General features: G+C 42.2%; 1 protein-coding gene across 1 annotated transcript in view; it reads left to right on the top strand.

The window, feature by feature from the left end:
* LOC146558465 (uncharacterized) overlaps positions 1–27,086 on the top strand; it is a 63,476-nt gene that overhangs the window by 8,329 nt on the left and 28,061 nt on the right. The window contains exons 3-12 of the mRNA XM_085247563.1: positions 825–991; positions 2,065–2,102; positions 7,300–7,346; positions 9,064–9,197; positions 12,155–12,304; positions 14,059–14,117; positions 19,148–19,168; positions 21,415–21,611; positions 22,350–22,405; positions 22,723–26,893. Coding sequence (XP_085103689.1) covers positions 825–991; positions 2,065–2,102; positions 7,300–7,346; positions 9,064–9,197; positions 12,155–12,304; positions 14,059–14,117; positions 19,148–19,168; positions 21,415–21,611; positions 22,350–22,405; positions 22,723–26,893 — 5,040 coding nt within the window. The remainder of the gene's footprint in view (positions 1–824; positions 992–2,064; positions 2,103–7,299; positions 7,347–9,063; positions 9,198–12,154; positions 12,305–14,058; positions 14,118–19,147; positions 19,169–21,414; positions 21,612–22,349; positions 22,406–22,722; positions 26,894–27,086) is intronic.

The raw sequence follows: 27,086 nt of genomic DNA, 5'->3' as shown, positions 1-27,086 counted from the left end.
CCCATAAAAGAAAGGCTCACTTTAGTTTAGTTTGCCTTTCTCCACATGTCTGCAATTCATTGCAGTTTCTTGGTTTTGGAAGACATAAACTGCACACCTGTTAGACTTCAGCAGAAGAAGATGGATGGACGACTAAACCAATCTTACTGTGCCATCAGTTTTTGTTTTTTTAATCCTCCTCAGTTAATTCATCCATCACAGACACTGCTGCAGAGTTAAATACGTCCTCTGGAGGTTGGAGAGCTGAAACTGTCTGATTCATTTAAAAATACCTCGCAACAAATCTGTATTTGCAAATAGATAAACATGTACATGTTTATGAATATAAACATCCATAAATGGATGAAATGTTGTTTATATTTAAAAGAATGAGGCTGCTGTGAGGAGGTGGATATTGGAGGTGAGGAGGTGGAAATGTCACTATATTAAAACCCATCTTCTTTATTTTAGTGATGTGGCACAACATCAACATCCACCTGTGCAGTTTTTCTGTCATCAGACCAGGTCGAAGGTTTAAACCTGATCTAAGGTTTAGGATACATTTGGTGTCTGCTGGTTAACTATTGGAGTCAATCTGGATTTAAATAAATTGTCATCTCTGTGAGATGTGACAACACTGGACACTTGGAATAACTTTGTACAAGTTTAAAAGTGCAGATCTGATTAGAAAACGATGTTGTGATGATATAAAGAAACCTCCGGATCCAGCAGCAAAGTGTTCAGTGCTGAACATGGTGTGTGTGTGTGTGTGTGTGTGTGTGTGTGCGTGTGTGTGCGTGCGTGCGTGCGTGTGCGTGCGTGCGTGCGTGTGGTCCTGTGGTCAGTTTGTCAGGAGGCGGTGTGGGAGGCGTTCAGGATCTTCTTCGACAGGATTCCGGGGACGGCCGAGTACCAGCGATGGGTTCACACGTGTCAGCACGAGTCGCTCTGCATCTCTGACCTCGCCAAAAACTTCAGCGACTCGGAGGAGCACGTGAGCATGATTCAGCGGGTACGAACGAGATTCTTCACATCTGCCTGCAAACCATGTTTCATGTTCATCCCAGATAACCTGTCATTGTTTTCATCGTTATGTTGAAGGCGTGAGTTACGTCTTGGATGCTTTTAAATAAACGAAGCGGAGTGAGTTTCGCTGTCAGTCAAAGACACACAGTGAACTAGAGTAAATATGCAGTGCTCCTTGTCATCTGTATTTAATTGAGAACCTGATGTTAATCCAATCACAGTGAAACTGAATGGAGACAGTTTTTACTTTATACTATTTACAGTTTTCTGAAGATCCTTCACTTTCTTTGGTTTCTTTTTCTTTTTTTCACCTGAGCCTTTAGCTACAGACACTTCCAGTATATTTTAATGTTTTGCTTTCAGTTGTGTTTGTTTGCATCATTTCTACTGTTTTTTCCTAAAGTCTACTTTTTTTTCACTTCCATTTAAAATGTTTTGGTCACAATGAGCTAATTAGTTTTCTTAATTTAGGATATTTTTTGCTGTTTTTACAACAAATAAGCTGATTATCCCAGCATGAATCAGTCCCTCTAAATCATTCAGGCACCTCACTTGCAGGAGTGTGGTGGTTGGAGTTTGTTGGCCGGCAGCCGCGTTGTAAATCCATCAGCAAACATGCAAACATTCGTCACCGCAGCATCTGTCCTGTCTGTAAAGTCTCAACATTAACGGCACGAAGATTAAAAACTGCGGAGATTTGTACTGAATCAGTCCAGTTAACCTGCAAAGGAGAAAAGAGATGCTTTAATAGCATTTAGCTGCTCAAAACCGCCAAGAATATGAGCGAGCTGGACATTTAAAACATTCATTAACATTCAGAGGCGTTTTTAAAAAATGATACTGTGGAGATTTAATAAGTTTAATCGCCAGAAGGTTTGTAAAACTTCAGGGACAGCTGCAGCTAAATGAAGGTTTAAACCACAAGAGGCACTTTTTAAATGAAGCCTGGTGTAAAAGTAAATCAAATAATCAGTTAAAGTAAAACCAAACAGCTGCACACGAGCTGAAATAATGTGTGGTGAAAGTAAACAATTGTTCTGGTTTCTGATTGGTTTACAGAGGATGGACCGGCTGAGAGACAGGAGGCCTTCATCACGGTAAGAGCTGACAGATGATTCATGTTCGTTAAGCTCTCACTGTGCTTCTCTGACTGCATGCACACTGATAATGTGAATATGATGCAAACAAGGCCATTAAACAGTGTGTGTGGGGGTGTGAACCCGCAGGAGTCCAGAAATGTCATTTAAACAAATGATTCGAGTGTCAGAGCGAAAATCAGCTTTACATTAAAAACTTGGTGATTTCTTAAAAAAATGTCTAAAGCAGAGGTATCAAACATAATAATAATGCAGTCCCATTAAACAGTATTGAAAAAAGTGATAGACGGTGTAAACTTTGGACTTTTAGTTTTACAGCTTTATTTACTGACAGAAACTTCCCACATGGTCATTCATGCTCCACCAAAGTAATTGGGTAAAAAAAACTTAAATAAAACACTTACATAAAAGTTCCTGTTTTTCACTACCTACTATAGATATTTCATTTTGTTTTTACGCAGGATATCCTGTGTATCCACTGAAAACTATACACTGTACACATGAATACACATTTGTGTAATTTTACACGTTTACAGTCTAAAGATCAGATTTTGTAATCTGGTTAAAAGGATCGTGGTTCTGATTGAACCCTCACTCCCTGAGGCGTGTTTCAGAGGTTTTATGCAAACCAACACGATTTTAGTGTCTTACCACGTGCTGAACTTTGCATAGCTGTTAGAAATATTCATTAGTTAAACTTAACAATGAGCACTCAAAAAAGGCGGGGGCGGCAACCTGCCCCTGAGCCGGGCTCTGCCAGAATTTTCTTACTGTTAAAAGGGAGTTTTTCCTTCCCACTGTTGCCAAAGTGCTGGCTCACTGGTAATATAGTTGTATGTACTATTCCAGGGTCTACCTTACAATATAAAGCACCTTGAGGCAACTGTTGTTGTGATTTGGCGCTGTATAAATAAAATGTAATTTAATTTAATTGAATGGAGAAGCAGATTTTCAGCACCGTCATTGCCAGCAAAATTAATCGATTCCAGGCAGTTATTGGCCATTTACAGGTTGGGAATTTTGCAGGTGCCAAATATATTTTGGCAATATTTGAAATTTACAGACATGTTTCCAATGCTGACGTCAATGACAGCTTGGGCAAAAATAACAGTGGATGAGCTTCTGGTGGTCGTTATGGTCTTTTCTGTTGTTGTCTACACATTTCTGCCACTTCAATCGAAAGATTCCTTCAAAATATGTATTCATGCATCAGAAACATCTTACCATACATAACGTGTGCAGGGAGAGGGAGAGGAGCATGAAAAATAAATAACTTCCCTTAACAAATAGCAGATTTGAGGGGTAATTACACACATGCAATCAAAAGGTTCCTCATTGGATCTTTACTAAGGACTGAAGTGCTACAGTAAAGGATTTTGAAATGTATGTTTTCATTTGTAAATTTTAAGTGTTTATTGATTTGCAGCAAAGCATCACTTTCATAGATTCAGCTGAGCAGTCTGTCAGTGAGTCATGTTTCAGGGAGAAACGTCACATGGGTGCAGATGTTGCTTTAATGTCATGAACACGGTGGAGAGAGTGCCGTTTGGAGCTGACAGGTGCACTTTTGTGCGTTTGTAATCATTCGTGGATGACTCAGCACCGTCATTATTTCTGATCTTTGTGTCTCTTCCATAAAGGAATAAATACAAAGTAATGTGTGTGCGTGTGAGTTGTTAGCAGAGTGAAGTTTATTACTTTAATTCATCATTTTCACTCATTGATCTGAGCGTCAGTGTTTCAGCTCGTTCTGCTGCTCTCTTCATGAAAGATAGATGAAGTTATGATGAGTCGAGTGTGACTCTTATTAGAAGTACAAGGCAGGTTATGCAAGATTCATTCAACGTGATTAAAAAACATGCAGACCTTTATTTTTTTTTAACTTGAAGTGTTTTAATATTTCATCTGCACTAAATGTTCTCTGTAAAACATTTAAGGCTTTGGAAGAAGCCCTTCTTCCCTCTTAAAAGCAAAATCCTTTGTGTTTGTGGTGGCGTTTGGATACGACAGGCTTAAGCCCGAAAACACTGCTTTATATGGGATTAGCATTACATTTAACATACAGCATGGCCATGTTTTATTAAGTAACTCAAATGCATATCAGCGTGTAACCCTCATCATGAAGTAAAACAGATTTTGTTCAAACATCGGCCGTTTTCCACCGGTGCTCACACCAAACATAGAGCAAAGTTTTAAGCTGCGTTACTCGGCCAAAAACAGGACAGACACAACAGCAGCTGCCTGAAAGTGCTTTATAGTGTAAAGTAAAGACTCTACAGTGATAGAAAGAAACCCCACCAAACAACCCCCTGTGAGCAAGCATTTGGCAAGAGTGGCAATAGTGGCAAGGTAAAACTCCCTTTTAACAGGAAGAAACTTCTGGAAGAACCAAATAGAGTTCTAAAAATTTGACGGATATAAAAAAAAAAAGTCTTTAATTTCAGATCAGTGCATCTGTAAAACATAAAGTTGGAAGTCTTACAGCTGTGCTCATTACTGATACTAGAACAGCTTTGCATGATTCACAGTTCAACATAAACCTTCTTTATGTCACACTGAGCCTCGCTGCTGTCCCCTCAGTTAATCCTGTGTGAAACAAGCTGTTTTAGCTCCTCCCACTTTAAGTCATCTGCATTCTGACAGAAGGTCTGAACAGAAGGTGGGTGGAGCTTCTGTTTCAGATTACCATATTAGGGATATCCTCTCCCTGTGATGTCATTAAGAACCACGAGTAGAAAAAACTGCCTGAAGCTGAGTGTATGTTCTGATTCGTACATACACCAACCTGGAGCAGGAGAGATGTGACAGGAAGTCAATCAATCAAATCTTTATCTCAAACATATAAGTAATAAATGTTAATACAGAAAAAGACAAACATGAAATCGCTTAAAGTGACCATATTAGGGGGAGAACGCAAACGTTTATCAAATCCTATACAGTGGGGCAAAAAAGTATTTAGTCAGCCACCGATTGTGCAAGTTCCCCCACTTAAAATGATGACAGAGGTCAGTAATTTGCACCAGAGGTACACTTCAACTGTGAGAGACAGAATGTGGAAAAAAAATCCATGAATTCACATGGTAGGATTTGTAAAGAATTTATTCGTAAATTAGGGTGGAAAATAAGTATTTGGTCACCTCAAACAAGGAAAATCTCTGGCTCTCACAGACCTGTAACGTCTTCTGTAAGAAGCTTTTCTGTCCCCCACTCGTTACCTGTATGAATGGCACCTGTTTGAACTCATCATCTGTATAAAAGACACCTGTCCACAGCCTCAAACAGTCAGACTCCAAACTCCGCCATGGCCAAGACCAAAGAGCTTTCGAAGGACACCAGGAAAAGTATTGTAGACCTGCACCAGACTGGGAAGAGTGAATCTACAATAGGCAAGCAGCTTGGTGTGAAAAAATCAACTGTGGGAGCAATCATCAGAAAATGGAAAACATACAAGACCATTGATAATCTCCCTCGATCTGGGGCTCCACGCAAGATCTCATCCCGTGGGGTCAAAATGATCATGAGAACGGTGAGCAAAGATCCCAGAACCACACGGGGGGACCTGGTGAATGACCTGCAGAGAGCTGGGACCAAAGTAACAAAGGTCACCATCAGTAACACACTACAACGGCAGGGAATCAAATCCCGCAGTGCCAGACGTGTTCCGCTGCTGAAGCCAGTGCATGTCCAGGCCCGTCTGAAGTTTGCCAGAGAGCACATGGATGATACAGCAGAGGATTGGGAGAATGTCATGTGGTCAGATGAAACCAAAGTAGAACTTTTTGGTATAAACTCAACTCGTCGTATTTGGAGGAAGAAGAATACTGAGTTGCATCCCAAGAACACCGTACCTACTGTGAAGCATGGGGGTGGAAACATCATGCTATGGGGCTGTTTTTCTGCCAAGGGGACAGGACGACTGATCCGTGTTAAGGACAGAATGAATGGGGCCATGTATCGTGAGATTTTGAGCCAAAACCTCCTTCCATCAGTGAGAACTTTGAAGATGAAACGAGGCTGGGTCTTCCAACATGACAATGATCCAAAACACACCGCCCGGGCAACAAAGGAGTGGCTCCGTAAGAAGCATTTGAAAGTCCTGGAGTGGCCTAGCCAGTCTCCAGACCTCAACCCCATAGAAAATCTGTGGCGGGAGTTGAAAGTCCGTGTTGCTCGGCGACAGCCCCAAAACATCACTGCTCTCGAGAAGATCTGCATGGAGGAATGGGCCAAAATACCAGCTACTGTGTGTGCAAACCTGGTAAAGACCTATAGTAAACGTTTGACCTCTGTTATTGCCAACAAAGGTTATGTTACAAAGTATTGAGTTGTATTTTTGTTATTGACCAAATACTTATTTTCCACCCTGATTTACGAATAAATTCTTTACAAATCCTACCATGTGGATTCATGGATTTTTTTTTCACATTCTGTCTCTCACAGTTGAAGTGAACCTCTGGTGCAAATTACTGACCTCTGTCATCATTTAGGTGGGGGAACTTGCACAATCGGTGGCTGACTAAATACTTTTTTGCGCCACTGTACTTATCTAGATCATCCTCTGTTTTCATTATACAATCTAACATATACCTTTGTGCCACAAATAAATATGTTTGTGTAATATGTTTTCCTGTAACTATGTTCATTGTTTGTAAATGTTTGAAAAGATGAGTCAAAGATGTGCATTAGTAGTTTTGAAATTCTTCAACAACTCCAAATTGGGGATGTCAAAGAAATTTAATTTCACATCTAATCCCTGAGATATTCTAGTATAAGAAAAAGAAGTGCAATGTTCAACACATCTGTTTTTTCCACACAATAAAGAAATTCTGCTGAAGTGAATGAAAGAAAGCACTCTTTAACTGTAAAAATCAATGTGCGAAATTACAGAAAAATAGCATCCATGTGAAAACAGGAACTTCTGTAGCACATACAGTGAATAAACAGGAGCTTTTATGTTTTTAAAAGTATTTTCTAATTACTTGTAGCATGAATGGGCATGTGGGAGGTCTTTGTCAGTAATGATAAAGCTGTAAAACGTAATCATTTACACCTTGCTTCACATTTTTCAGTGCTGTTAAGTGGGGCCAGACTGGAGTCTCTGCTCGGCCGACTTTAGGCCCTGGGCCTTATGTTTGATGCCCCTGCTCACTTTCAGAATGTGAAATTTTTGTGTCATGATGTGTTTGTCTTTCTGCAGGGGAGCGACGACTCCTGCACCAACGCAGAAGCTCCCGGAGATCACAGGTAGGACATCTTCAGCGGAATGCATGTCATCTGTTTATACACTGATAGTTTTTTACTGTTTTCATTGTATATTGTCGTACAGGGAGTGCAGAATTATTAGGCAAGTTGTATTTTTGAGGAATAATTTTATTATTGAACAACAACCATGTTCTCAATGAACCCAAAAAACTCATTAATATCAAAGCTGAATGTTTTTGGAAGTAGTTTTTAGTTTGTTTTTAGTTTTAGCTATTTTAGGGGGATATCTGTGTGTGCAGGTGACTATTACTGTGCATAATTATTAGGCAACTTAACAAAAAACAAATATATACCCATTTCAATTATTTATTTTTACCAGTGAAACCAATATAACATCTCCACATTCACAAATATACATTTCTGACATTCAAAAACAAAACAAAAACAAATCAGCGACCAATATAGCCACCTTTCTTTGCAAGGACACTCAAAAGCCTGCCATCCATGGATTCTGTCAGTGTTTTGATCTGTTCACCATCAATATTGCGTGCAGCAGCAACCACAGCCTCCCAGACACTGTTCAGAGAGGTGTACCGTTTTCCCTCCTTGTAAATCTCACATTTGATGATGGACCACAGGTTCTCAATGGGGTTCAGATCAGGTGAACAAGGAGGCCATGTCATTAGTTTTTCTTCTTTTATACCCTTTCTTGCCAGCCACGCTGTGGAGTACTTGGACGCGTGTGATGGAGCATTGTCCTGCATGAAAATCATGTTTTTCTTGAAGGATGCAGACTTCTTCCTGTACCACTGCTTGAAGAAGGTGTCTTCCAGAAACTGGCAGTAGGACTGGGAGTTGAGCTTGACTCCAACCTCAACCCGAAAAGGCCCCACAAGCTCATCTTTGATGATACCACCCCAAACCAGTACTCCACCTCCACCTTGCTGGCGTCTGAGTCGGACTGGAGCTCTCTGCCCTTTACCAATCCAGCCACGGACCCATCCATCTGGCCCATCAAGACTCACTCTCATTTCATCAGTCCATAAAACCTTAGAAAAACCAGTCTTGAGATATTTCTTGGCCCAGTCTTGACGTTTCAGCTTGTGTGTCTTGTTCAGTGGTGGTCGTCTTTCAGCCTTTCTTACCTTGGCCATGTCTCTGAGTATTGCACACCTCGTGCTTTTGGGCACTCCAGTGATGTTGCAGCTCTGAAATATGGCCAAACTGGTGGCAAGTGGCATCTTGGCAGCTGCACGCTTGACTTTTCTCAGTTCATGGGCAGTTATTTTGCGCCTTGGTTTTTCCACACGCTTCTTGAGACCCTGTTGACTATTTTGAATGAAACGCTTGATTGTTCGATGATCACGCTTCAGAAGCTTTGCAATTTTGAGACTGCTGCATCCCTCTGCAAGATATCTCACTATTTTTGACTTTTCTGAGCCTGCCAAGTCCTTCTTTTGACCCATTTTGCCAAAGGAAAGGACGTCGCCTAATAATTATGCACACCTGATATAGGGTGTTGATGTCATTAGACCACACCCCTTCTCATTATAGAGATGCACATCACCTAATATGCTTAATCGGTAGTAGGCTTTCAAGCCTATACAGCTTGGAGTAAGACAACATGCATGAAGAGGATGATGTGGACAAAATACTCATTTGCCTAATAATTCTGCACTCCCTGTATACACAAATATATTATACAGGTAGATTGTAGTTGGTTTATTCTGAGATTAACGTTGCTCCTCTCTCTCTTCAGGTCCTGAGGCTCAGACCGATCCCCCGTCAGCGCCCCCAGTGCTCGTCACCAGCACCACTGTCTTCTTCAGTTCCACGAGTGCCTCTCCAAGCTCCGCCCCTGAAACGAGCCACCCTGCCAAGGAGCTCAAAGAGGTACAGAGGAGCACTTACATTTACATACGAAGTATCAATCTGGCGCTCTTATCTGCCGCAGGAAGCTGAAGGAGGAAGGAGCTCAAGTGTCTGACAGGCTGAAAATGTCACGCTGGGGCGTTCATGAAATTATACATCAGTTAATTTGAGTGAAAGGCATCACTTCTGTCCCTCTGTCCTCTTTCTTAACCTGTAATCACCTGTAAGTAACCCATTAAGAGCTGCTTACTAACTGCTCCGTACTTGAGAACTCAAAGGTTTATCCTTCAACCAGTCCTGTGAAAACTAATTTACTCTGATGATGGAGTAGAACCACTTTTACCAGCAATAAGCTGAAGTAATCATTTTCTGTGTGATTTATCAGCCTCTCATGTCACTGTGGAGGGATTCTGGCCCACTCTTCTTCACAGTGTTGCATAAGTTCATTGAGGTTTGCAGTATTTGTCTGTGCACAGCTCTCTGAGCACAGCATGTCAGTCAGGCTGAGGTCTGGACCGTCGCAGCACCTCGATTCTTTTCTCTCTCAGCCGTTCTGAGATCTGCTGTTGCTTGGGATCATTGTCCCGCTGTATGACCCACTGCAGGGATGACGTCGCACTGTGGACAAATCACAAGCAAAGATTTTCTTTATTAACGCTACATCGATAAATAAGACAAGCACAAAGATCGGTTTTGTCTTCTTTCACGTCTGTCCGAGCCAAAACAACAGTGAGCCCTCCGGTTCCTGCACCAGCATAATCCACCTCGTTCTTATTCCCACAGCGTTTGTGTAGTGTAGTGTGAAAACAAGAAGACGGTGAAAAAGGTGATTAAGAACAAAGCAAAACAAAGTGCTAAAACGAAGGTCCTGTGGCACGTAAACCACCAGCCCTCTGATGTCCTCCAATGTCCTCCTGGTTTCAGTCAACAGTGACCTTCAGTGGGAATTGGAGAGGCTTGCTCAGGGTAACACTGCAGTGGATAAAATCCGCACACCCAGATTATATCGCCTCTGACCTGGGGATGCCTTGGGGTCCACCAGGAAAAGCAGGAGGAAGTAGCTCGGGATTCCCTTTGTGGGAAAAGAAGAAGGTAGATTTGATTAGACTTTATTGTCTCGGACAAACAAGGGAGCACATGGCCTAAAATAAACATGATATCAGATCCACACAGAGCCCAGATTTGCAGCCCTGTTGATCAGATTTTGAGTTTGTGATCTGAGCTCAACAGACAGGTTACCAAACGTAATACCAAAACTGATAATAGATTCAATAGGTCCCTTATAAAATAATATCCTCCCGCTGTGCTGTTAGCCTTCTTTAAAAAAGGGGCAACAACAACGCTTCAAACCGGTTTTAACTGACAACCAAGGTCAGCGCCTGATCTCAGATCAGCGATCTTCCCTCGGTTTCATTTACATTTAACATTTGGTTTTGCCCTCCCACCAAAGCAGCGTCCCTGCCCTCTCTCTTATATAAGCAAACAGAATTTCTATATGATCTGAGAATTGAATCACAAGCTTGTTTGTATACTGCAGGAAGGAGAGAGCTCACACAACCCTGGGGGGGTGTCCTGTACTCCTGCACGAGTGAAACAGCCAGGTTACTTTCCACCTGCTGCTGTTTTTTAATTATATAAAAAATACACACCTTTGTGTGTCGTGTTGTTTAGGAGACTGTGAGGGAGGCTGGTGTTTAACGCTGAGCTCAGACCCATCAAAGCATCATCAGATCTCTGCTTCACTCCACAGCATCTCTACCAGAATGCAAACAAAGCATTTCATCATGGTTACGTTAGAGCTACGGGTCTCATTATTTTAGGGATGAAGATTGAGTCAGCTGAGAGCCGAAACAACAGACTACAAGCTGGAGTCACAACAGCAGACACAGTGTTTAGGAGAAAGTCCCATCACATCCACGGGACCTGGTGGTGTCTAGTTTTTTAAAAACTGTTCACAGTGCTGGGATCAGTTATTACTTTGTCAAATTCCATCGAGTGACAGATTCTTACATTTAATTCTTCTGTGGTCCTCGTGCTTCCTTTAGCTTTCCTCTGGTTGTTCTTGAAATGTCCTCGACTGCACATCAGACGTCAGATGGAGGTTTTCTGATAATCACCAGCTGAACACAAGATGAACGGAGGCACAAACTTCATTCACACTTCACTTAACACCTCAGCCAGTGAAGTTTTTTGCACTTATTTTTAGTCACATCAATTTCTTTTCAGCTCATTTCAGTGAAACAGTTGCTAATAAAAGAAAAAGCCAGCTTTGCAAAAACCTGAAAGATGTGCACGTTGGCAGCTGTGTTTGTTGGAGAAGGATCACATGACCTTCAGTCTGCAGACAGCGGGTTTACCTGCTGCACAGGTGGAGCTGTTAAGCGCCTCACTCCTCCCCCTCAGATAATTACTGCTTTTTCACACCACTGACCTATTCATGGTTACGGTGAGAGGAGGAGGACAAAAAGCCCGGGCTGACATTTGACATCAAACTCCTTTAAAGCAGGGAACATGGCGTCATTTCGCTGCTGACTGTTCTCTGAAATGACCGCAGCAGTGAGGTCGTTGCTCTTTCACGGCCTACAGGAGCGTTAAACATACAGGTACGAGCCTATTTCATGTTTGCAGCCATTTTTTTCCTCATACTTTCATTATGGAATATCTTTGCTTTAGTTTCAAACATAAACAAAGAGATACGCTATTTCCTGTTGTGCTTGGATGTATGAAAACTTCCTTTTGATCCTTATGGTTGTTGAAATATGAATCATAAAAAGAGCTTTCAGCCTGAATTTCTATCGTTTCTTTTTTCTCGTCTGCATATGTGGTTCTATTCACACAAGCAGATTTGTTATTTTCTCTGATACCAGTCAGTTTCATGTATTTGGAAATGCAAATTAAAATGTTAAAGCATAACGAAGAGACGCACGTAAGCTGTCCCTTTTTAGCGCCTCTCATTTGTCTCGTTTGCCGTCCTGAAGGACCCGGAGCTTCCAAACGTCGTCCCAGATAGTCCAGTGGAGCAGATCGTGGAGTTCAGTATCGACCTGGTGGATCCGGGTTACAGAGAGCTGCTGGATGACCCGGATTCCCCTCAGTACATCGACCTGGCACAACACCTGCAGGACCAGGTGAGACCTCCTGATTCCTTTTTTTCCAACCTCTACTGATGAGAATAAAAAAAACTACCTCACTCAAACCAATAGAGAGAAGTGGGAAAATAAACCTAAGCTCCCTAAACTGCAAAAGACAAAGTGATTATGACCCAGCATTTTGAGGTTATCGTCTTTTTGTGAATTCTTTGTGTTTGGAATATGTTAGTTTTTCTTAGCATTTGCTGTATGTTTAGTTTCATTTGTCTGGTCCAGTTTTCTCATCAACCCTTCTTGTTTACATGTGTCCTCCCTGTGCTCTGTTCCATGTCTCCCCTGTCTGTCATGTGTATCCATGTATGTTTCTTCAGCCCGTCATGTCTCACTCCCTCTCTGTCTCTCGTGTCAAGCTCCCAGTTTACGTCTCGTTTCCCTCGTCACCCTCTTGTGTATTTATGTAGTCTGTTGTTATTCATTTATTGTCAGGTCATCTGTTATGTTCATGCCATGTTTCCAAGGTTTTGTGCTTTCAGGTATTTACGTAATCTCCCCAGGTTTCCGTGTTCAAGGTTTTTTATGTTTACTTTCTAGTTTTCTCATTTTAGGCTTTTTCTTTTAGGGTCAAATTGATTTTGCCTAGCTGTTTGGTTTGTACTTTTTATCAGCCACAATAAACGGCTCGCTTTCTGTTAAAGGTTTTGTTTCGCGTGTCTGCATTTGGGTCCTCCACCATGTGGAAACTCGTTTAAAGTTCACTTTTTCTGCAGTTTTCCTCAGAAAATTATCAGAAAATATCAAACATCCAGGGTACCAGCACTCTTTTCAGGTCCTCTGTGTTAAACTGGTGCAATTTATTTAAACTATGATATATCCCATGACATTGATGTTCAGAGCTGGTTACTGGATATCATACACAAGTAGTTTAAACGTGTTTTTCCACACTGACACTTTCTTGTGGATATCTGCCAAACACTGAGAAACGCTGGAAAAATAATGACAAATCAGCAAATTTCAACCAACATATGAGGGGAAGATCTGGGCTCAAGTTGCTGTAAAAACATCAGCTGATTCTGAGGGGTTGAGGTGGGAGGCACTCTTCGTGTAATGACCTTGTTCTTCCTGGGTCTCGCTCTTTACAACGGCTGCAACGGAAGAATTAAATAACTCTGATTGGTTAATTCTGCATTGCTGCATCAGGCTCAGTCTGCACTTTTAATCAAAGAACTAAATCTTTATTTCTCAGTTTCTGAACGAGCTTCGCTTGTGACAGTCTGATCTCCTGCCCTTCCTCCTCCTCCTCTTCCTCTATCAGCGTTCGTCTGTGCCGGCGCTGCTGGTCCAGGCTGATAGTAAAGAAGCTTACACCACAGGGCAGCGAGGTCAGGGTTCAGAGAAAGGGAGAAGATTACCCCCAGCCCGCTCTCCCTACGAGGGTTTTCCTTTTGTCTCCTTGCTCTGGGCTCCTTGCTGCGAGTCATGTCGTGTCCCCTGCTGAGAAATCGAGTCCTTCAAAGTTATTTTCTCTTTTTCTGATGCTAAAGAAAGGCAGCTGGGTCCTTTAAAGTCACGCCAGGCGCAGCGGGATGCTGCCTGATGGAGCTCTTAAAGACGATTATGTCATAAGTGTCCAGGTGCTTAACTCGCCCAAAGATAGATATCAATGGGGGTTTCCCATTCATGCGGTGTTTGTGCATGTTCACACGCTGGCTCTTGTTTGGTGGCCCAGAACTGATTATGTTGGAGCGGGAAGAGGGTGACGACGGTATAAAGAAGTTTGTTTCTTTCCTTTGCAGATGCAGCATGTCTTTGATAAACTTCCTGGATTTAGATCCATCCATGTGCTGGGTATCAGGTGAGTTCGAACCGTGAAGCATACATCTGAGTAATCAAATCTCTCCAGTGTGGTGGTGGTGGCAGCGAGGCAATCCAGCGAGGCTCGATAATTTCATCACATCTGAAACGAGCAGATCAGTTGGCGTGGGCGGCCTGTGAATAGATAAGAGGCCGGTTGTGAGTCGGATTGTTTCAGACACCGCCGCAGGCGAATGTTTCGTGCCACTACTAACAAGACTGAATGGAAAGATTATTTATCTCTGCTGGATGCGTTTCCAGTTTATAAGCAGTGACAGCGGGCCAGCATCGAAACCTGACGGGGGAAGAAAATATTATTATAGTTTTTCCTCAAAAACAAAGTCATTTTTAACCGTTTAGGAAAAAAAACTTGGTTTGAAATCAGTCAAACAGGAATGAATTAAGCAAACATTCAACCATTCGTCACAGAGCGCTTTGTTTTGCATGATTCTATAATCCAAGCGTTTCGAATTCAGTTTCACCGAGCGCACCAAGGCTCAATCACAAATATATGCCTGATATGGTTTTTTCACGTCCACATAAAGCCCTTGACCAAGGCGCCAAATACGATTATGAGCTTTTCTAACATTTAGCGAAGCAAAATTATTCAAGACGCCTCCCGTACAGCCACCTCGCAGCAGCATGGGGCATTTATTCTAACCACAATATGACCTGATGTAAGAGTAATCGATTAATGCTGTTCCTTCACACACAGATGTCTGTGCATCCTGCCTGTTTTAGCTTCCTTAAAAACCAAAGAATGAAATTATCTCCGATAACATACTTCACCTGGACGACCCTGCCACCAAACTGGCTGCACATAAAAGTAACACCTGCTCATTTCATTTTCTGACTCAGATGATCAGCACTTTGCTTTTGTTTGTGACTCTGTTATTGCGGGCTAGCATTCCCACGCCTGTGCAGACATCTGTGGTTATAAATCTTATATTCACCTTTCATCCTCACGTGCACCTCTAGACCAGTTTCACCACCCGGTACCTCAGCTTCAACCCCAAAACTCTGAGAATGTCACCGTAGACACCACTGGTAATCCTGCATGTTTCACTGCTGCTCACTGAGTCTCCGAGTGTTTGCAGACAGGTCGGCATCTTCGTGACAACCTGCTTGTAACCAAAGCAACTATGAGAAGGATTTTAGTGCTTCACTGTACTGTTTGAGGTCAATTGCACCAAGCAACTGTTCACCAACCAGGGGGCGCCGTTGTGTCTCTGAGCATATGTGACTGTGAAGAGGACTTCTTGAAGAAGTCTCATTAAACGCTTTCACATGCAGTGTTGGGCAAGTTACTTTGAAAAAGTAATTAATTATAGTTACTAGTTACTTCTTCAGAAAAGTAACTGAGTTAGTAACTGAGTTACAAGATATTAAAAGTAATTAATTACTTGAAAAGTAACTATTGCGTTTTAAAAAATTCTTTAACCCTCTGGGGTCCAGGGTATAATTGGCCATTTTTAACTACTTTTGCCTCACCTTTAAAAACTATTTACTTTGCCTTGTTTGGTATCAATCTTTTCAGCACATCCTTACGTGTCTGAATTTACAGTTATGTTTTCATTTTGACATACTGTATTAACACAATTGATCTAAAATCAGACAAAAAACATAAAATCTGAGTTGAAAAAGTTATATTTTTAACAACCACAAACATGTTTATTGAATCATATTTCATAACTTTAAATGCAAATATAAATTGTCAATTTTTAAAAAAGTTAAAAAGTTATTTGCAGCCATTTACCTTTTACCCGTTTTTTTATAACCACTTCAAACTATTGACATAACCATCAGGTGTTCTGCATTCATTAAAATGCCACACTACGGAGCCCCGCAAGGGACATGGGAGAAAAAAAAATTAAGACAGACTTTTGTGAGTTCTCGCAAAACAAACTTGGGATCTCACAAAAGTTTTGCGAGATCTCGCAAAAGTCTAAACCGCATTCTTCGGAGGCCGCCAGCTCGAAGCCGACCGGGAGGTTGAGGCACGATGTGCCAGGAAAGCGGTGTTCCTCCCGGCTGTAGTAGGTCTCGACCTCCCGTTAGCTTCGAGATGGTGGGTGTCAGATCTCCAAAAACGTCGGAGCATTTTTGCAAATATGTGATGTCTTGTAAACCAAGCAGATATCTGACATTTACACAACTACATTCACGCCTCAAAATATCTTAAAAGTTTATTTTGTGACCCAGAAAGAGTAATATTACAACCAGTGTTGGGTAAGTTACTTTAAATTAGTAACTTAGTTACATTACTAGTTACTTCTATCAAAAGTAACTCAGTTACTTCAAGTTACTCGTTACTTTCAGAGTAACTAGTTACTAGGGAAAGTAACTTTGGTTTTACTCAGAATTCTCTTGTTAATGTGTTGCTTCCGTAACTGGATACCCAGCAAGATTTCCAGTCTTCTAGCTTGCTTACTTGCCACAAGTGCACTGTGCCACCTACCAATTAAAGGAAAAAATAATGTAATCATTTCCATGAGAGAAATCCCACGCCTGATTCTATCCTAGCCTGCTTTTTACATCCAACACAAAAACTGCAGTCGTGGTGCTTTCGATTGTACTCAGAACTCGGAAATTCTTCCTTCTGAATCGGAAGATGTAGGTAACACCAGACTGCAGATGAGCTGCATACAGGGCTGGACTGGGACAAAAAAATCGTCCCGGGCATTTTAACCATTATAGGAAAAATCATAAAGCCTTTGAATGAAAATAAACACTGTTGTGACAGTGATGTACACTGTTCTGATGGTATATATGTATCAATCTATCAATTGTTTGTTGTAAGACTCAGATAATTATTTTTTTAAAAGTGAGGCATTTTAAATGAGAATAAGAAAGTATTTCCTTGTGCCCCCCTTTCCCTTTTAATGCCCTACATGGACCCCTGGCAACACTTTGCTAGACCCACCCCTGCACAGTTACCAGCTGTCAGCTACTTAGAAAAGGATCCTGGTGTTATTTGTCTTACCGCGACATCCGCTGGTTTCCTCTTTCTGGCGCAAAGTGGGCGATAAATAAACAAGAGAGAAAAGCCGATCAGCTGATCATTGATCAGTTTCATGACTGAAGTAGAAACAGGAGAGGGAGGGGCAGAGAATGAGAGAAGAAGAGGCAGCTGTGCAGCATAAAGACAGAATAACTCCAGCTTTGTATCTTTTTCATTGTAGCTGAAGTCCGGGACAAACTGTTCCTTTTCACCTCAATACCAAAAGCGTAATATTTTCTCTGAATATGAGACGATTCCGTTTTTTACGGGACGGTTGGCAACTCTAATAATTAACCTTATGAACAAAATAAAGTTCAACATCAGTAACATCATAGCACCCACCCAGCTGTATAGAAACTCCGTCATGCTAGCTAGCACGCAGTACGAAAAAGTCAGCATAACGAAAATAAACTCCACCTAAACTTGGTTCATATCTGACTCAGATACACTGCAGGTCATAACTTCTTACCTGAAGTTCAGTTCACCTGACACTCTCGGACCAGCGGCCGCTTCGGGTCTCTCCTCTTGCCTCCCTTTTCCTTCATCCACCTGCTGGCCTCCACCACTTGCTAATGTTATTGAATCTGTGGAAGCTCCGCGATAGCCACCACACGAAGTAACGAGTAACGAGCCTATCTAAATCCCAGTAACGAGTAACGCGTTCCCGGTTTTGGCATAATAACTAGTTACCGTGCTCGTTACCACAATAATAACGTAGTTACTGTAACGCGTTACTTAATAACGCGTTAGTCCCAAAACTGATTACAACTAAGTAGCTGCTGCAATTGTTGGAATTCAACTTTTGTGAGATCCCAAGACAGCAATCGCCTCATTGTTCAGACACACAACACAAAACCACAACACTACACACTTAACTACACAAGACAACACATTAACTACACACTTCAAACATGCTAAACGTCAAAAATCTCTCACATCTCAAAACTCTCTCTCTCTCTCTCTTTCTGCTGTCTTTATCTCTCTCTCTCTTCCTCTCACCATCACTACTAAAACTTCCCCTCTTCCCTAAACAACCAAATCTCATGTTGCCATATCATTTTATGATTGGTCGACATGGTGCATTTTTCCACCAACACGAACAGGCTGTTTTTTGGTTTTCTTGGTCATAAGCAGAGAGTGCTTGCTGCGCTGTCCTTAGACAGTAAACGTGACGAAACTATTCAGGAAAAAACACAGCGTATATATTGTTTATCATGACTCTGGTTTTACGTGGCCTATCAACACAATTTAAAAACTGGTAAATATCACCTTGTTGCTTTGTCATCTTAAAGTGGTCATGTGATTGGCTTACCACGACTACTTTATTCTTCCTCAGTCAAACAGCAGGACTCATGCGATTGTTTTGCCCCCTTAGCTCCAGGTGTTGTGCAAAAAGTGATCGTCGGGCAGAAAGTGATTGCCGTCGGTGGGAGCGCGCGCAGCTGCTTAAAGCTGTAGCGCCCAGATTACTTACAGCTACTTCCGTGCAACTGATATAAAGTGCGGTAAGCTGAACACAGCTTCAACCGTCTGTTTGTTGAAAAATGGTAATTCTTAGTTTTACCATTCTTAGTAATGGTAACAGTGTTGCAACGATAGAAATAGTAATTAGTTTGATTACTCGTTACTGAAAAAAGTAATGCCGTTAGTAATGCCGTTACTTCCCATCACTGTTCCCACTTTTCCACCTTTGATGTAAAGCGCTGCTACAGAAATCACTGCAGGAGTCAGAGCCACTCGGTCCTGATGCAGCAGGTTATTTAAGCTGTTCATTGTTAAAGTTTGTATTTTATTCTGAGCATGTTTTTTTGCCAGCTTTAACATTGATTGTTGTTCTTTTGTCTACAATGTTTCCCCCAGAGAAACAGGCTTTTTCAGACTCCACCATAATACACATCATTTCATGCCGAATTTAAAGTGACACTCAAATGGTTCATTTCTTGTGGCTCTTGTCATCCTGGTGGTGCCTTTCTTTCTGTTACACTTTCATTTCCAGCTCTAATGCCTTCTTTTCTTCTCCCCAATATAAGCGAGACCCAGGACACTGACGGGTAAATGGCACCAAGAGATGAAACATCCCCTGTAGTATCCGCCTCCTGTTGTGTGTTTGTGTTCAGTTTCCTGCCAACATGCGGCTCAGCTTTTATTTGTGTCCGAGTTAGACTCACAGAGGGGGGATTATTTCCCCCCAAACTGTTCACACAGCTCAGTGAAAAGATCTGCACGGGGACCAAATAACTGCTCAGACAGGCGGACAGCTTCCTGTGAATCGCAATCGCGTTACAGGTGAACACAAGGAGCACAGATGCTTTTTCATGAAGTTTGTGACAGTGTCGGAGAAGACAGGTGAGCAGGGAAACAGGAAGACCTGTGGATACTGTAATTGTCAGGCTGCTCCCCCGATTAATTTGCCTTCCCCTGTGGCGTCTGGGGCTGTCACGGCCAATAACACGGAGGTGAGGCCTCAGCGGGAGCTCGTCCTCTAATCTCGGGAAGGATTCGCAGCTCCTCCTTCCTTCATCTGCCTGCCAGATTGCAACAAAGCAAAGAGTGACTTTTCTCAGTGTTTGAATTATGACAATGAGCAAGAATATTTTCACATGTCTGTACACTTGTTCTTACTTCTTAATAAGCAGCAAGAGCTGGACTCATGTCAGTAAAAATAAAATCAAACAACAACACGTAACGAAGACCTCACAAACCTATGGCTGACTGACCGCGTCCCCTCGAGATTTTAGCCTCTTTAAGCTGCTTGTTTTGGTTTTCAAGTCTTAAAGATGTTTTGAGCAGCCAGATGTTTTAGTCAGGGGTAGCTGGAGACCACAGACTGTACATAAAAGATGGAAAAAGGAAGCGCGTTATACTGGCGTTCATTCAGTTAGCCAGCCACGGAGGATTGCAGAAATACATGTGAATCACAGGTATTAAAAACAGTAACTTTCTACAAAACGAAGGAGTGACAAGAGTATTCAGTCTCTTATTTAAGGAAAAGTCATAAAAATATGTTTAGTACCTAAAATAAAAGTACAGATTATGTAGAATCATAAATGTGATTTAGCTTTAGAGCGATATGTTAGCATGCATGAGTACATTTGTTTTCAAATCTGTAGTAAATAAATAAATGGAGTGCAAAGTAGAGTGTTTACAACCACAATACAGCGGAGTAGAAATACTCAAACAACGTACAACAAAACTTATTTTAGTGAAGTGCTCAAATGGACCATGTGACTGGCGTTGGTAGGGGAAGCATGGACTCATTTATCTGTGACTGATGAGTCTGTGCCACTAGGTTGTTTGAATATAAGAAGTTTATTATTGTAATTATTATTGGATTCAACAAGACAAATAAGGTGGAAGGTGTGTTAGGGCGGAGATCACTACGCCTTTCCTTTATGTACAGTCTGTGGAGGAGACAAAAAACAGCGATAAGAGGGAAGTAAGTGTAAAACCAACCTGGTGACTTACAAGTTCCGAATGGAGAACCATCTCGCGGCCTAAAGAAGAAGTGCTTTCACTTCGTCAGTTCACTCAAAACAAAGAAATTCACATCATCGGCATTCTAATTGTCCCATCTAACAAATCAGCTTATTCTCTGCTGATGATGATAGCGATGCAGAATATTGATGCAGCTCAATATTCTCTTCTTGTTTTTGAAGTGTAGCTTCAGATATTAATGCCTGGCATTTTAAAAGTAGTGTTTCTCAGTGCAACCTTTTAACTATGTATGTGAAACTCTTTCCCATATGTCGGCTCCTTTTGTCAAAGCTGTCCTTTAGTGTCTGTGATCTCACATGCATACATGAGCGCAAACTCATAGTTTGTAGTTAGTAGTTTTTATTGCCTAAATCCAATCAGAGAGTAACAAGCGAAACAGACCAGGCATCTAAAACTTAGTGCAATTCACAAATGTGCCAATCTGAGATTTTTGCCACCTATGCATCCTCAGCTGCTTTAAAGACAGCGGATATTTCTGCCAAAGGACACTCCGTAGCAGAGATCACGATGAAATCTGCAGCATTATGTTAAAACACGATGTTACAGGACTGACGAAACAAAAGCTGAGAAGCACAAAATCTCCATAACAGTCGACCTGTATTTGCAGAGTTCAGACATTTATTGATCAGCGCGGTTAGTGAGAAGATTCAGAGGCAGTATCTCCTGACCCTGACACAGCTCACCCTGTAGAGTCTCTGCCCCACCTACCCATGAAACTGAATGTCATCCCTCATCTGCTCCCCATATTCATGTCTGTTTTGCCATCTTTAAAAATTAAAAAGGATAATATTTCCTCTTTCAGGCCTGGAGGAATCTCGGTGCACTACTCTCTGGTCTTTGAGGTCAGTTCCCCTCAAATCACCTCTGAGATTTCAGAGAATGCGACTGACACACCCAAGTCTTCCTCAGCCAACTCTGCACTCAGGGAAATGGTGACCAAGGCTCTGCGTGAGGAGGCGTCCCTTCCAGTCGACCTGGATTCAATTAACTTTGAACCAGGTAACGTCTCTCCACAGAGGTCACTCTTTGGTTTCATTTATATGGTCATCGCACAAATAAGTTGCATGTAAAGAGTCATGAACAGCTCTACTTGCATTTTTTAGACGGCATGGGCAACATCCAGCTACTGTGACACAGCTGTCTCAGATCGTCCTCTGTGATCCAGGCCCTTCAAAAGCTAAAAAATTTCTTCAGGACCTAAATTTGTTTCACCCAAATGATTATTTAGAACATGTGAACACCGGCATTGTTCAGTCTTCAACGAGAACGATGTTAGAACATTATTTTAATACAGAAGGATTCACAGCTACAGTCTGTAACAAAAAAAACACCTTTCATAAAGACTTCTCCAGTGAATTCTCAGAAAACAGTCGAAAACGTCCCATCTGACACTTTCTTTTAAATAAGCCTCGTTTATCTGAATTAAAAATGAGGAACTGAATTAAAGAGCTTCACTTTAATTCAGTTTTGTACTGGCCAATTGTAAACATAGAAAACCTTACATAATCAGGCTCCCTGGAGCTCTATGACATTGTGGTTCCACTGAGAATTTTGGGCTCAGTGATACCTGGAGCATCCGGTGGAAACTTTTACGTAACTCCTAATTTGGACAATCAGCTATTTCTATTTAGTTAAAGCATTTAAGGCTTGCTGTATAATTCCACTACAAGATTTTGAGAAATATGAGTAACTGATTGGTTTTATCTGATTTCAACCTGCTTTTTTTTAATGTCATAGAAAAGATCCTCCTACCAGCATTGAGAGCCACCGCTTCAGTTGGAGTAATGAATCAGGTAAGACCATTATAATGGTTAATGAAACTGTAGTTGGCTTATTTTAAAGAGAGACCACCCCAGATGAAACCCCATAGAGCCTGCAGTGCTCTCTATCCATCACGTTCTATTAAATTGAAGACAACTGATCTCCAGAACTGTGCAGGTCACACTAGAGCAGTCTTTGTTTGTGTTGTCTTGTACAGCTTTCAGTGTGATTGGTAACATGTTTAAATACAATCCTTAAGACTTAAATATTGTAAATTAAAGTTGTCTAATAGTTTTTTTTTGGTTTTTTTTTTGTTTTGTTTTCATTTTTGCCAACATGTCTTCCACAGTCCAGCGAGCCTGATTCACACAACGAGTTGGAAATTTCCACTGTGGAGCCAGAGTTTGACAAACTCTGGCCGGCAGTTTCCCTCACCCCCATGGAGAAGGAAAATGCCCTGGAGATCCTGCTTGACCCAACAGCAGTCCCAGATGATGATGCAACAGCAGTGACCAGTGGGGTGGCAGAGGGCAGCGATCAACTCCCAGGCTCGGAGGACGTTACTGATGAGTCGATTTATGTGAGTGAACCCGGGCCAGTAAAGGAAGAGGGGAAGGGAGAAGAATTGCTGATCATTACACATGAGATTGAAACCATTCATCATGATGAAACCGGTAAACTTGTGCGAGACTACATTCCCACCCCTCCTGCACTTCTTGAGCTGGAGACAGATGCTCCCTACGTCAGTTTGTCTCCTAACCTGATACCAGAGGGAGACCTGAGTCCTGTTGGTGACGACAGAGAAGGTCCTAGATTGGACACTGTTCAGATTACCCCAACCGCTAATATTATATTCACTACAATTCCGGCTGCAAAGGAGGCGCCTGATGTTAGACTCCCCATCACAACAGTCTCCGCCATAACAGACCAGCCACCCACAAAGCCAACAGTGATACTTCATGAAGACGAAGAAGAAAATGCTCTTCCAGAGGAAGAAGAGGAGGTACATTTGGGTGTCTCTAAAACCCACGATGCTGGTGATATTTCAGAAACAAAGGATGTTTCAGAGTTGGAAAATGAAAAGGGCCTGCTCAAACCAGAAAGTGGGTTGGCAGTTGAACCTGATGAAGAATCGCTCAAAGTTTTGCAGGCAACTGTTGAAGTTTCAGAGACAGTTGAAGGAATATCTGAAGTTTCAGAGTCAGCCAAAGAAGTATCTGATGTTTCAGAGACAGTCAAAGAATCATCTGAAGTTTCAGAGCCAGTCAAAGAATCATCTGAAGTTTCAGAGACAGTCAAAGAAGTATCTGAAGTTTCAGAGACAGTCAAAGAATCATCTGAAGTTTCAGAGACAGTCAAAGAAGTATCTGAAGTTTCAGAGACAGTCAAAGAAGTATCTGAAGTTTCAGAGTCAGCCAAAGAAGTATCTGATGTTTCAGAGACAGTCAAAGAATCATCTGAAGTTTCAGAGCCAGTCAAAGAATCATCTGAAGTTTCAGAGACAGTCAAAGAAGTATCTGATGTTTCAGAGACAGTCAAAGAAGTATCTGAAGTTTCAGAGTCAGTCAAAGAAGTATCTGAAGTTTCAGAGTCAGCCAAAGAAGTATCTGATGTTTCAGAGACAGTCAAAGAATCATCTGAAGTTTCAGAGACAGTCAAAGAAGTATCTGAAGTTTCAGAGACAGTCAAAGAAGTATCTGAAGTTTCAGAGACAGTCAAAGAATCAGCTGATGTGTTTAAACTAAAAGAAGTAGTAGCTGAAATTTCCAAGGTAGATGAACTTCAAGAACCTGACAAACTAGGAGCAACTGTTGCAGACCCTGATGAAAAAGTAGCTGAAGTATCAGTTGAAAAAGAAGTACATGGGGTTTCTGAACCAGAAAAGGAAGTGCCTGAAGTTTTAGAGCCAGACCAAGAAGTAGCTGAGGTTTCGAAACCACACAGAGAAGTGCCTGAAGTTTCAAATTTAGAAAAAGAAGTATATGAGGTTTTTGAAAGGGATAATGAAGTGCCTGAAGTTTCAGAGCCAGTAAAAGAGGTAACTGTAGTCTCAGAGCCAGGTCATGAAGTAGCCGAGGCCTCAAAACCAAATCAAGAAGTATCTGGGCCTTTGGAGCCAGATCAAGAAGTACTTGCGCCTTCAAAGCCAGGTCAAGAAATACCTGCGCCTTCAGAGCCAGGTCAAGAAGTACCTGCGCCTTCTGAGCCAGGTCACGAAATACCTGCGCCTTCTGAGCCAGGTCAAGAAGTACCTGCGCCTTCTGAGCCAGGTCAAGAAGTACCTGCGCCTTCTGAGCCAGGTCACGAAGTACCTCCGCCTTCTGAGCCAGGTCAAGAAGTACCTGCGCCTTCAGAGCCAGGTCAAGAAATACCTGCGCCTTCAGAGCCAGGTCAAGAAGTACCTGCACTTTCGGAGCCAGGTCAAGAAGTACCTGCACCTTCAGAGCCAGGTCAAGAAATACCTGCGCCTTCAGAGCCAGGTCAAGAAATACCTGCACTTTCGGAGCCAGGTCAAGAAATACCTGCGCCTTCTGAGCCAGGTCAAGAAATACCTGCGCCCTCTGAGCCAGTTCAAGAAGTACCTGCACTTTCGGAGCCAGGTCAAGAAGTACCTGCGCCTTCAGAGCCAGGTCAAGAAATACCTGCGCCTTCAGAGCCAGGTCAAGAAATACCTGCACTTTCGGAGCCAGGTCAAGAAATACCTGCGCCTTCAGAGCCAGGTCAAGAAGTACCTGCACTTTCGGAGCCAGGTCAAGAAGTACCTGCACCTTCAGAGCCAGGTCAAGAAATACCTGCGCCTTCAGAGCCAGGTCAAGAAATACCTGCACTTTCGGAGCCAGGTCAAGAAATACCTGCGCCTTCTGAGCCAGGTCAAGAAATACCTGCGCCCTCTGAGCCAGTTCAAGAAGTACCTGCGCCTTCAGAGCCAGTTCAAGAAGTACCTGCACTTTCGGAGCCAGGTCAAGAAGTACCTGCGCCTTCAGAGCCAGTTCAAGAAGTACCTGCGCCTTCAGAGCCAGGTCAAGAAGTACCTGAAGTTTCTGAAGTAGATAATGAAGTGCCTGAAGTTTCAGAGCCAGCTGAAACCTCAGAGCCAGGTCACAAAGTAGCTGAAAATGCAAAACCAGACACAAAAGTGCCTGTAGACTCAGAGCCAGGGGAAGAGTTTATAGTAGAATCTCAAGAAGTTGCTGTTTCAGAGCCAGAAAAAGTAATTACAGAAGTAATTACTACTCTAGGTATTGAAGAGAAGGACCTTGAATTTTCAGAGCCCAAGGCAGAAGCAGAAGAAAGCACCGTCAAAGATCTGACAGAAGAAGCACTGCATGAACAGCCCAGTGTTTTACAACCAGAAGAGGAAAAAGCAAAAATTACAGAAGAGATTAAAAAAATGGACGAAAATGTAATTCCAAATTTGCAGCCTGAGCCAAATGTGGGGGGTGTTAAAGAACCAGAGGAAGAGTCACAACTCACAGGTGTAGAAGATGTTTCAGAACCAAAAGGAGAGGTGGTTGATGCCACAGGATCAGAAAAACTAGTGCCAGAGGCCTCTGAACCTGAAGCAAAAGTAATTCAGGAAAAGCCAGCAGATGTGAAACCAGCAGAAGAAGAGGTTTCTGAGGGTCCAGCACGAGATGATAAAGATGTCGAAAGAAAGGAGGAAGAGGTTTTGCGGGTAGAAAAAGTTAAATCTCCAGCAGAAGAAACTGCAGAACCAGAAACTGCACCGACAAGGGAAACCCAAGTGCCCAAAGTAACAGAAATGGCACCTGTGGAAGTTGGGACTGCAGAATCAGAAAAGGAGCAAGAAGAAGTACCAGAACCGACTGAGTCGGTGGTAGAGATGAAAAAGGTACCATACGAACCATTACCTGGGAAAGAATCAGAAGTACTGGATGTAACTGAGGTCCCACTACCACAATCTGAAGAAGTCGTGGAACAAGTGAAGGTTGCTGAAAGCCCAAAACCAAAAGAAGCTTCTCAACCGGTCAAAGGCAAAGCTGACAGTTTACCACCAGAGGAAAAGCTACCAGAAGTCTCAGAGCCAGAATCTAAAGAAGAGGTAATAGAGGAAGTCCAACAATCAGAAGGGGAGCATCTTCATGGCCTAGAATCGGATCCAGGTGAGGGGGTAGTAGAGATGTTAGAACCAGAACCTAAAATAGATGCCACTGAGCCACCTGCCGAATCAATTAAAATCCTGCCCTCCTTGGATGGTGTGGACAACCTTCCTTTTGGAGAGGATGCTGTTCAGGTCATTGAAGATAAAAACCTCCTGTATCCTGTCAGAACTGACTATCATCACCCAGCAGAGGAGCATAATTTACCCGTCATACCAGGCCAACCTTCCAGCGAAGATGTAGGCGAACCTGACCATGACTATCCCATCATTGATCATTTTTACAACGAGGAGGATGTAGAGAGTGTAGACGTTCAGGTGGAGCATGAAGTCAATTCCACCACAATGACAGAAACGACAAAAGGCAATTCACACTTGGAGACGATCTCTCATATCACAGGTGAGCAGGTGTGAAGAGCAGTGTTGGGGTTGTTATTCAAAAAAGTACTTTATTACACATAATTTTTTACTTTCCTTAAAAGTAATGCAGTACTTAATTACTCGCCGGAGAAATCAGTTCGCTTCACTACACTACACTACACTACTTGTTACATTACTTAAGTGTTTCTTTTGTAAAACCTATAAAGAGTATA

Source organism: Mchenga conophoros, linkage group LG15 (assembly GCF_057382185.1).
Source record: "Mchenga conophoros isolate Kocher_MC1m ecotype Shallow Benthic linkage group LG15, M_conophoros_male_GT1.1, whole genome shotgun sequence".
In the NCBI taxonomy this organism is placed as follows: domain Eukaryota; kingdom Metazoa; phylum Chordata; class Actinopteri; order Cichliformes; family Cichlidae; genus Mchenga; species Mchenga conophoros.
The sequence above is the reverse complement of the archived record's forward strand: the minus strand, read 5'-3'. Positions and strand labels throughout refer to the sequence as shown.